The 11,597-nt window shown below is 39.4% G+C and overlaps 1 protein-coding gene across 1 annotated transcript in view; it reads right to left on the bottom strand.

Moving 5' to 3' along the window:
* Window positions 1-178: 178 nt before the first annotated feature.
* Window positions 179-11,597, bottom strand: part of LOC144638110 (uncharacterized) — a 53,680-nt gene continuing 42,261 nt past the window's right edge. Inside the window, exons 32-41 of the mRNA XM_078497288.1 lie at window positions 7,717-7,880; window positions 6,989-7,075; window positions 6,605-6,691; window positions 4,987-5,073; window positions 4,240-4,347; window positions 3,455-3,541; window positions 2,697-2,765; window positions 1,895-1,972; window positions 1,274-1,417; window positions 179-847 (exon numbers count right to left, since the gene is read on the bottom strand). Of these exons, the coding sequence (XP_078353414.1) occupies window positions 803-847; window positions 1,274-1,417; window positions 1,895-1,972; window positions 2,697-2,765; window positions 3,455-3,541; window positions 4,240-4,347; window positions 4,987-5,073; window positions 6,605-6,691; window positions 6,989-7,075; window positions 7,717-7,880 (956 nt within the window). The 3' untranslated portion in view covers window positions 179-802. The remainder of the gene's footprint in view (window positions 848-1,273; window positions 1,418-1,894; window positions 1,973-2,696; window positions 2,766-3,454; window positions 3,542-4,239; window positions 4,348-4,986; window positions 5,074-6,604; window positions 6,692-6,988; window positions 7,076-7,716; window positions 7,881-11,597) is intronic.

Raw genomic sequence — 11,597 nt, 5'->3', positions numbered from 1 at the left:
TGTTAACAGCATTTGAGAAAAAAAAATCAATTTTGTTTTCTTTTTTGACGCGCCGTCATCCAATGCGATTAAAAAAACAGTTCTAGTTTTGTGTCGCTTTCACACGTTTATTTTAGTTATTTGAAGGGAAGAAGGAATTAGAAGGAAAGGCAAAGCAAGACAAGAAAAATAAAGCAGATATTTTTCCAAGTACTTTATTTTTACAACTTTCTCTTAGTTTACAAATTTCCTAACAAGAAACACGGTAACATAGATTGGACGACATACAGTTTCGCCACCTACTTCGCTTTACCTTTTTTCTTTCTTTTTCTTTTTATTTTAATAATAAAAAATGTTGTTTATAGTGGTCATGCACTATGCTTCGAGAAAGCTAGTTCCGTAGAAATGGCACCCCTTCCACAAACCCACAGTAGAAATACTACATTACTTTTTAGACAATTTTTTTACCAAAAAAATTAATAACAAGTTGATAATTTTCCCAACCCTTTTTTGTTGATGGTTGTCATCTAACTTCATGAAAATTGTAAAATTGTCACTGTTAAACCTTCAGCCTGTAAAACGTATCCCTGGCGAGCAGAGCAACCACAAAAAGTCCAATACAAGGAGTACGCTCTCCCCCGGCTGCATCTACCATTGTCGACTTAACGTGATAGACGAGAACCGTGGCTTATCCATGCTGTAATGATAAAATCCAGCAGCCACCTTGTTAAGCTGAATTCAGCAATGAACCCTGTCTAACGTATTACGCTATGTTGTTATAATCGGCTCTTGATGGTCTTCGTGTTGTACTTCAAGTCATTTGCTATGAGGTGTCCTTCTCATATGTTCCCAACAATTGGCTTGTTAACTGAAAGAAGAGCAAACAAAAACGACATATTAAACACCTTAAAAATCTCCCTGGACGAGGATCTTGACATGCCAGTATTTTATTTAAATAGCCACACATCTTTTCATGAAATGCTTTTTTACGTCACTGACAAAGAAAAAGCCTTTTCTTTAGCTGCTTTAACATCAGTTATAGCTACTTTTTCTTGCAAATGATTGAATAGTTATTGACACATTTTAGTTTTCAACAGTCTAGCAGAAAAAGTTCTAAATTCTAGGCCCCAGTTGTGCAAAGAATGGAAAACGCTATCCACCGGATAAAACCCTATCCACTGGATAGTTTGCGTCAGTGCTTTGTCAACATATATCCACTGGATAGCAATTTAACTGGTGGATAACGTTATGCTCCCTTTGAACAAACAAGCGCAGAAGTGAACCAATAACTTACACTAGTGAACTTGTCTGTTAGTTCCATGGTTAATTCATCCTCGGTCATCCCCCGTGGTACAATAGAACTTAGAGAAGAAGACGGATTCACGTTGAGATATTTGTCAAGCCTCTCTTTAGGCAAGTAGTCTTGCTTGGCCTTCATCTGACAGAAAAGAAAAGAAAACATAAGGCAGAGTAAGACAGAAAATTAGCACAACTATAGACTCTAGTTTCAGTCAATCTTGTGGGAGAACGAGAGGATGTTTATTCAAGATGGCAACTTAAAAAAAGAGGGACTGTTCACAGTTTAGGTCGTCATTTTTTGGTCAAAAAGGGTGTAGAACAGGGGAAAATGTGGTCGATTTGTTTTATGCAGTAACATTGAAAATCACTTTTTCCCGCTTGAAGTTGCCGAGTTCGTCAGAAATTTTGCCCAAATGGTCCAACTGACATTTTGCAACCTTTCAGTTTTCGTTTATTGGAAAAAGTCGTGACAATTTCTCCAGATTTCTTCAAGTTGCTTTGCGTTGCGTTACAAGCTACGTCATTTTCATGGTTTATACTCCCATCGACTACAGCTCTCGATCAATGAGCTCGCGAGCATTCTACTACCATTTAATGGCAAGTTTTAGATCGTTACCTTTGGGGCGGGAAGTTCCTCCGCTCTCCTCGCGTCTGACAGTCGAACATAAACTGAGCTGCCTTCCACCAATTTAATCTTGAATGCGAAAAGATAACAAACAAATTAGTAGAAATCTTAGCAGCCGTTAGTTGGCTCGTCACGCAATGGACAGAAGCTTTGCGTGACACCTCAAATAACGGCTGCAAAATAAAGTAATCTATAAACAAAAACGCAGGAAAAAGAAAACAGTTTTAAAAATTGACCAATCTCCGTTGCTGCAGTTATTTGGGACGTGACCCTAGGCTCATCTTAGGACGAGTGTTGCGTGACGACCCCAAGACTGCAGACTGTTAAGGAGACCGAGGAAGGGGATGGGAGAAGGGGGACCTCCATATTATAGTGACAGGGGTGATCATCAGAAGGTTTGAAAGGAACTGCCAAAATACTGTACCAGAGACTCGCTTTGCGAACGTACCAATTATATGAGAGGAAGTTCCTTCCATATATTTTTCCTGTTCAATACCCTACAGGGTTAAACCAGAATGCTGTTATCTTTAACCAGTACCAAGCCACGAATGTCAACCCCTAAAAGCCACTTTTATATGGATGACCTACCTCCCCGTCGGGGCTAAGGGCTGAATGAGACTACCAGGTTATGCTTTGGACATCGAAGACAATGAAAAAACGTTTTTCTGATCATTTACTTTCTCTTTTTAGCGTATACACTAACCGTATATACTTCGTTGCAGGAAATTTTCACTATTCAAATGACAGTATCTAATGAGTCAACGAATTGGAGAAACGTTTCTCTTCTGCTTACCACTTTTCTTCTTCGAAAACTGGCCAGGACATTAAGGCAATTATCGGCCTGAAGAGAATTCAGCACAACCTGTAAATCGCACAAAAGAAAATATTTAAATAGATAGTAATTCAAATATAAAAAAAAATACTTTCAAAACGATACGCAAGATTGGTTTCAGATTGTATAGAATAAACCGCTCGCTATAAATTCCATTTCCCAGCCAATTGTTTTTCCAATTTTTCCCAAATCCCAGACCCAGTTCTTTGGTTTTTGTTTATGATTCCCAGTCTTAGTATCCCAAATGCCATCTTCCCAATGAAAATATCCCGAAATCCCAGTTCCCATTTTACCCCTTCAGGCCCCATTATTTATCCAGTGATAGCGTAATCCACCCTTTGAAAACAAAGACGTCGGTCAGGGCTCGAGCTCGGAGGTCTTTATCTGGAGTAGAACACACTAGCTTAAAGGCCAACGCTCCTTCTGGCCTGTGAACAGGCTCTCCGGTCGAGGATGGGGCGAAACTTCTCGGCTCGCTTCGCTCTCTGATCTTTTTCGCCCCGCCCCACTTGGGAGCCTGTTCGCAGGCTACGATCCTTCCTGATTTGAAGCACCAAAGTTTACTTTTTTTAAAAAAAAACAGTACACTATAAATTCCCTTACATGAAGATTTTCAATCTGGTAAATACTATTTCCTCTTTGCGTGTAGTAAGTCAAAAGTCAAAAACGTTTAGAGTTAACTGATTACAATGCTGTTATATCTCACAAGAAGATCGTACCTCAGGGGGGTCCCCTGTGTAAAGTGGAAGCTGATAACAACCGTTCATAACATAGCCTTCGTCAAACACTTGAACAGCGGTCCAAGCCTACAGGAAGCAAACCAAAACGTATGATCAATTGCGGTGTTTTACAAACCTATAAGCTCCTTCATTCTTCAACAACAATTTACTTGATATCTCCATCTTAATGCACTAGGTGCATTTTATGCACGAGAAGACCTATTCGTCAATTTCAGTACTTTTTACCGAAAAGCATTAAAATCTCCGTGGAACTGTCCCTTAATTTAAAAGGGAGAGTTTTTGTTCAATACCGTAAAATTCCGGTTATAAGCCCCCCCCCCCCCGCTTATAAGCCCCCCCCAGTTATAGGCCCATCTACCTGGGAACAAAAAAATACAATCGATTATAAGCCCCCCTCTGCCGAATGACAGTACTGAACAAGGCTAAATGTTGCTCTATTATGCGTTTTTAACTTAAAACCGTATTTTGATCAACACTCCCGTGGCTCTTTTCGAAACGTTTTTTTCATTCCACTTATAAGCCCTCCCGAATATAAGCCCCTCCGCTTATAAGCCCACCCAAAAACCCTTACGAAGTTGTATAAGCCCAGGGCTTATAACCGGAATTCTACGGTATTCCAAGTATTTCCATCACACTACACAATGCTACAGATGTCAGAACCGGTATCACTTTATCTGGTATTTCTTATGTTTCTCTAGTTAAATGGAATCTATTTTACAGGTTTTTTGAGACGACTGCTAGTTGAGAGTTGTTAATCCATATACCTGTCCTTGTAAACTGTATGATGTTTTGGTTTGGCTGGTATCCAATATTAACTCATGTAGGTGGATAATAACCACCATAAATCTGTGGTAAATACGGCGGGGAAAAGCCTAAAAATCAAACAAACAAACATGGTTATCCTACTAAATAGGTACCTCTAGATACCAGGAGATAGAAAGTATACGAGTACGACTTTTGAATGTCAATTCAGTTACGTAGCCAGAGCCCTCCATCCTCCCTGTTGCTGAGCAGTTGAAAAGAAGTTATCAGTGAGAGATTGGTGTGATTTTGATTGGCTAGCTTTTAACAAAGGGTGTTTCAAATCTAGCCAATCAAATCAACCGTTTTTAACTCTTGTATAACAAAAGGATTTTTAAGTTTGGCTGTTCCGTTTGTTAAAATCTAGCCAATCAAATCATGTGTCTCCAGAGCAACTTGTTTCTTCGCTGGCTAAAAGGGACGAGCGGTTCTGGGGACGAGAGTGATTATCATCAGGCTTGAAAAGTCGTACTCGTACTCTAACATGTACTCGTATTCCGATCTAAAGGTCGGTAATATCAGTTTCACTTTTTTTTTTCTTGACACCACTTAATCGAGCTTCCCCGTGTGTTAACCTTTGTTGCTATGTATAAAATTACTTCAAATCGACAGAAACATCAAAATAATAGTTAACTAAGGCAGAAAAACACCAAATAAGTTCTAATGAACCACAAAAGAACAGATTACAAAGGACGAGCGCAAAACACTACCTTGAGGCCGTCTTTCCAGACGGGAGAGTGGATACTGCTCGAGTACAGCGGTCTTGTTACAAGGCTTAAAGGATCTTCTCTTGCGCCCTGAGAAATGCACCAAAATATTAGTATATAATAAGTAGATTGATAGACATCTTGGAGGAATACTTAATAACTGTTACTGCAGTTCAGTATTGTTTTAACATGTGTGTTGACCCTGTACAGGCCAGCAAATGATCCCGGCCCGCAAATGATCCCGGGACCGCAAATGATCCCAGATTGGACCGCAAATGATCCCAGTACCGGAAATGATTTGTGTAAATGATACAACAGAATACTTGGAATGGCGTGGACTTTATGGATGTATTTTTATAAAAGACCAAGTGCCTCAGGCATAATAAAACGCAACGATTAAAAGCGGTGAAAATAACGCGCGAAATAATAAAATTAACATGTGACTATCTAAGTTTTTTTCATTTAGAAAACGCACCTAAAAAATAAACATGAATCTTCGAAGACGCCTCTGCTGTCTAATTAGCCACTTCCTGTACAATGCTGCCTTGGTAGACACGAGCCTCCTTTTCCTTGGAACCGCACAAAATTTCTACGTGCGAATTTTGGAGTTTATGACAGATTTTGAAACCGTTATTTGAAAACACATTTTCCTTCACAATTCGTTCTTGCAAATATAAAATGAAATACAGTAAACGGTTACAGCGTCTCTGGGTAAATTTATTTGCATACCGCACGCATGTCAACTTTTGCACGTGCAAATTTCTTACTGTCAATTAATCTGTACTGAAAGCTACGCGAAAATGAAGTCAGTTTTTGAGAGAATTTTTAGTTGCCTGTGTCAGAATTTATTTCAGTGACTTGATGAAGACATTCAAATAAAAAAAAATAACCACAGATTTCGAAAGAGAGTAGCTCGATAACAAGAGTCGGAGATCGATATGATAGAAATCAGCAACAAAACTCAACTTTCTTCCAGACTTTACGTCTAGACATTTATAATGTCGCTATGAACGCTGCGTGACTGCGTGTGAATGGCTATCAGCTTAAAGCATTTCGCCGCAAATAAATCATCCCTTGATTGGAGAGAGTTCATATTTCTGTTGGTTGGATTGTTAAACTTTATGTCACGTTTTAGGTTACTAATCGGAGCATATTTATCAGCTATATTGATACAGTTGTGGTTTTGAATTTACTTTAGTAAATCGTTTAAATACGGTACATTCTCTCGCGTTAATTGTTTTTCTAATTGTTGTATTATTAATAAAGAAATGGATTAAATAAATTTAAATCCCCTGTCCAAATTCTTTAGTCCACGCATATCCAACTTTTTACGGTTAGGCGACTGTTTCCGGTCCGAGGATCATTTGCGGTTCAATTTTGGGATCATTTGCGGTACCGGGATCATTTGCGGTCCAATTTGGGGATCATTTGCAGTCCCGGGATCATTTGCGGGTCGGGATCATTTGCGGGCCTGTACGTTCGCAGTACTTCGCCTTAAAATTTAAGTGCAGGCCATGTTGTAAAAAGGTCAAATGTTTGTCGGGCCAAAGTGCAGGGTTTCCCCATCCCCCAGCATTGAATTCGCCAGTACTATTGTGAAAGTTAAGTATCTTATACTCACCTTATAAAACGATCCAGGAGGCGACAGGCAGTAGGACACCATCGTGAAATTGGACCAAGGCAAATTCTGAGCAGCATCCACCGATATCTAAAAGTTGTTCACGAATAGAAAACAGATTAAAGTCCACTAGCGGCAACCTAGCTACAAAGGCCAGTTAGAGAGGTTAAACTGTAACGTGAAACGTGCCGTATTTCAACAGTTGGACAAATTAGATCTGCCTACAGTAATAAAGTATCCTTGCACCGTGAGAATTTAATTTAACTGATCAAGTTTCAACATTTTTTCTCTCAGTAACACAAAATATTGGTCTCCAAGTGTTATCTAGCCTGAGTATCTCTCTCCCCTCCCCTTAGCCTAACCAGGTAAGTGTTAACTAGTTCCCACCTTTAAACCGTGCATCACGTGATACAGCGCGATGTAACTAAGGTCCAGATCCCGAGGTAAAGCATCAATATTTCGAGTGAGTCGAGTCTGATGAACAAAAGAGACAAAAGAAGAGAAAATAAAATACTGTAATGAACACATAGTTTGAAAGAGCTGCGTTATTCATTTTGGCATATTAGAGCAGTTTTCAATTGAGTGTCGTAAAATCAAAACCAAAACCAAAACCAAAGTAATTATTCTGACAAATCACAAACGACACAAACAATACAGTGAACCAATCAAAGCTCGAAGCAAATACATGTAGCTGGCACGAAGCGCGGGAAAACGTGCGCGAGCGAGTCGCGATTGGTTTTGGTTTTACTCCTGATTGGCCAAGAAAGTGGCGCGAAATTTTAAAACCAATCACTAAGCGTAGTGAACGCAAAACCAAAGCAAACGCAAAGTACTTTCGACACTCAAGTGAAAACCGCTCTACCTGCTTTGTGTTTTTCTACCTTAGTGAAGTATTATTTGAAGGAAATTTCAAAGGTCAACGAAATTTACTTCGTTTACCGTTACATGGCTCCTTTCGTGTTCCAAACTGAACATACCTAGTCTCCCTTACAGCCGTTATTTCGGTCGTCACGCAATCTTCGGCCGTCACGCAATGCTTGTCTCCACTTGTAGGGACAAGTTGTGCGTTGCGTGAAGACCCATGAGCTGCAAAGATCTAGAAGAATTAGCCTTACCTTGATCCAGCTTTCTATCACTCTGTCTTTCTTCAGTTTCTGTTCCTGACCATCGCCAATGAGCTTTATTGCGTCACGAGTTCTGATGGGCTGTCTTTTGATCATACTGTGAAAAATCTGACACTCACCAAGCGTAGGCTCACAAGAAAGAGAGTAATATTCGCCTGTGGAGAAAATAAAAAAATAAAATATTCAATAATAGGGAAAAAATCTTCTTATATTATCTTAGCACACTGTGTCAGAGTCTGTCACGCAAGGCCATTGGTGGTACTGGGAAGCACTGTCACACAATGAAACACAAACTCGACGATTTTGAGAAAACGACGTCTTCTCATCACAACGCTGTGTCACATTATGTCACACATTATTGTTGGTATAGATAAGCATCCCCACCCCACCCTCAATATCTTATTCCCGTTCCTCAAAAGGTCTTGAACTGATGAAATAAGCCCCCAGGGCGTGTACTTGAGAAAACGCATTCCCTTGCTCAAAAGGTCCTCGAAAAGCTGGAAATATGCCACCGGGGGGTTAATGGAGCACTTACGTTAATATAAACAACATAGGTCAGTAACTACCTCTCTGTCGATTTATTAACAATGTTAACCTGGTGTGAATAAGTTAAAAGTTCGGGGTCACAGTACAAAGAGTACGAAACGAAGCACTCGCCATTAGAACTCTTCGTCCTGGTTTTTCCATGCATTTTCTGTCTTGTTAACAAAACCCATTGACGTAAATTGCAACTGTTTCAATGAGATAACTTATCACTGCAAAATCAGTCAGCCATCTTTATTGTCAATGGTTGCCCAAGCAGATCTACTTTGTTAATTGTGTGTTTTCGGCGAAACATCGCGGAGTAAATACATTTCCAGTTTCTAAAGACTACATTGAGGATAAGAGTACTTTAAGGTGATAACATGTAGTCGGTGTCACTTTTTAGAGCCCAGATGACCCACATTTCTAATACAGTTTCCTTAACAACTTGCCAAAGTTGTTGCTAGGATACATCAACAACAATACATTATTTCAAAACAACAAAACAAAATAAAAGGAAGTTTTAACAATATTAAACATAACAAACCGAAGACATCGTCAAACAATTTTGAACATAGCGTTGCGTGGAAGATTTCACAAAACTAGAATGACCTTATGTTCTAGCAACATTTCCAGGAAACGTTTTTTTTTTATTATTAACTGACACTGTTATACATTCCACGTGAACTTTCAACTCCTGGTTTTTGATCAATTTTCATAATTGACTTAGTCAAAACTCGACCACTTAAGTGGCACATTTCTTACTTATGCCATTACAGATTCACACACAAAAATATCTTAGCCTATGGCACCACGTAAACTGGGTCGGCATTGCAACGGAAAACACAAAATTGCGAACTTGAACGAAAGATCCCTTTTATTTCCCAACACGAAGCTGAGACTCTTGAAGAGCCATGCCTTCCAGCGACTCCATTCGCAAAGGAATCTTTTCAAAGGAATCTTCGGGACGTTTTAAAAAAAGACCTTCAAACAAACTTGCCTTGCCAAACGGTGAAACCTGTCTCGGAACTCAAACTGTGTTTTCCATCTGGCCATTTCATAAACATTACGTCGTAATAAGAACGAAAGAACAAAATATAAACAATGTTTCACGGCCCGAAGCTTTTAAAATTAAATCTCAACATGGCCGCGTTCAGCTCTACAGGCCGAATGTTTTGAATGTGGTAGTCTATGGCACAGCTTTTCATGAAAACTGCACAGGTCGTCGCTGAAATGGAAAACACTAAATTAAAACTTGAACGAAAGATCCCTTTAATTCCTAAAATACAGCTGACATACTTCTTAAGAGCCATGCATTGCAGCGAGTTCATTCGCAAAGGAATCTTATAAAAAGCCCTTTAAACAACTTGCCTTGTCAAACCTGTTTCGGAACTTAAATTGTGTTTTCCAACTGGACATTTGGTAAGCATCACGTCGTATAAGAACGAAAAGAGCATAATATAAACAATCTTTCACGGCCCGAAGCTTGTAAGATTTTAATCTTACAAGCCAAGTTGAGATTTAAAAATCTCAACTTGGCCACATTCAGCTCTACAGGATGAATGCTTTGGAGGCGTAACCATGAAATTTGTCTATTTCTCTGTTTCGTTCTCGTTAACCTCGATCCTCGTCCGGGGTATTTAATCGCCGATATTCACTCTGTGTAGCTTTATACAGTAGATAGTATGATTTTGCCTCGCGTATTCTACTTGCGTAGCTCACATTCCAATCTGAACGTCAATATATAAGAGGCAAAGAAGTTCAAAATTCATTTGCTTGCTTACATGTCTGTATATCGAAAAATTCCCGGTTATAAGCCTTGGGCTGATACAATTTCGTAAGGGGTTTTTGGATCGGCTTATAAATGGGAGGGCTTATATCCAGGGGGCTTATAAGCGGAATAAAAAAAAAACGTTTCGAAACGAGCCACGGCAATGTTGATCGAAACACGTTTCTTAGTTATAAAGTCAAAATAAAGCAACATTTAGCCCTGTTCAATACTGTAATCTAGCAGAGAGGGGCTTATATTCGGGGGGGGGGGGGGGGTTATAACTGCTTCTATTTTTTTTGTTCCAGGTAAATGGGCCAATAACCAGGGGGGTTTTTAAGCGGGGTTCTTATAACCGGAATTTTACGGTATGTTATAGTTTAAACCAGACAAATATTCGCGCCATTATCCCAGTGAAAACACTGCTTCCAAACCATTATTTTGCATGTGTTGTTGAAGAGTAAGGGCTGTTGTATAAAGCCATTGTTTACATCAAACAGCTTAGTTGAGACAATTTGCAAAAAAAAAAAAAACGTGAATTTACATCAGTACACGTGAGCTCAATTGAACTTTTCCTTAAACTCCACAAACCGTGACTTTGTAGCCTGGGAAGTGATGCAATTGGCTGCTGAAGAAACATCGAGAAGACGAGAAGACACAATAGACAAGCCGGTCAATTTCACATCATGTGACAACAATTTCCTCAAACGTTCACGGCTGCAGTTGGAATGCGCGTAAAACTCTGCGTTTCGAAATACTCCTGTTGACGTTTTCTCATTTTTAGCTGTTCTGTTGTACTTGCAATGAAGAACGGTGAACAGACGAAATTGCAGGAGAAGAAAGGGGTGAAATACGAAGAAGCAATGAATCAGGCGTTTAGCGAGATCTTTAAGAATCTTAAAGTGATCGAAGCGGACACTAAGAAGAAAAGGGAAAACATAGATCTTCAACGCAGGAGAGGCAGTGCTCCACCTTCAACGCTAAGAGAAACGTCTGCAGTCTTCAAGCAACCGAAAAAAGAACTCGAAAGGAAAATGTCTACACCAATGCCGGCTTCAAATTTAACAGCCACGAACTGGGTTTTGCGGTGTTTTGAGGAAGAAGAAAATATCTGAGTGCTTGATAAGAGTGTTGGCTTTATCATGGAATGTTAGAGATTTTTTATCAGGATCAATAAGTGTACAACTTTGGGCCATCGAGCCAGGATAACATGAACACAATCAGGATACGTTCAGTACAGACATTCTGTAAAACGCGTGGGTTGCCGGCCTTTCACAGCAAAACAAACAATTCCAAAACCATCTCTGACAACTGAAAAAACTAAATTTAATTGTTGTAAAGAGTGATTATTTGACAGTGTGAAATTGCGAATAATTCTGTTCGAGACTGCAAAATTTCATCTAAGCCTGGCTTCAGGCCATATTTTACCAGAAAATATGCCTTTGTTAATTCTTTGTTTGCCTGCTGTAACAATATAAATAACTTTAAGAATGCATTGCCTTAAACAATAACCATCGAGACAAAACTGAATTATTTATCGCAGTAAAGCAAGCCTTTAGGACTCAGTTTACACCAGACAAAC

This window comes from Oculina patagonica, chromosome 14 (genome assembly GCF_052425735.1).
Source record: "Oculina patagonica isolate OP01 chromosome 14, crgOcupat, whole genome shotgun sequence".
NCBI lineage: Eukaryota > Metazoa > Cnidaria > Anthozoa > Scleractinia > Oculinidae > Oculina > Oculina patagonica.
The sequence above is the reverse complement of the archived record's forward strand: the minus strand, read 5'-3'. Positions and strand labels throughout refer to the sequence as shown.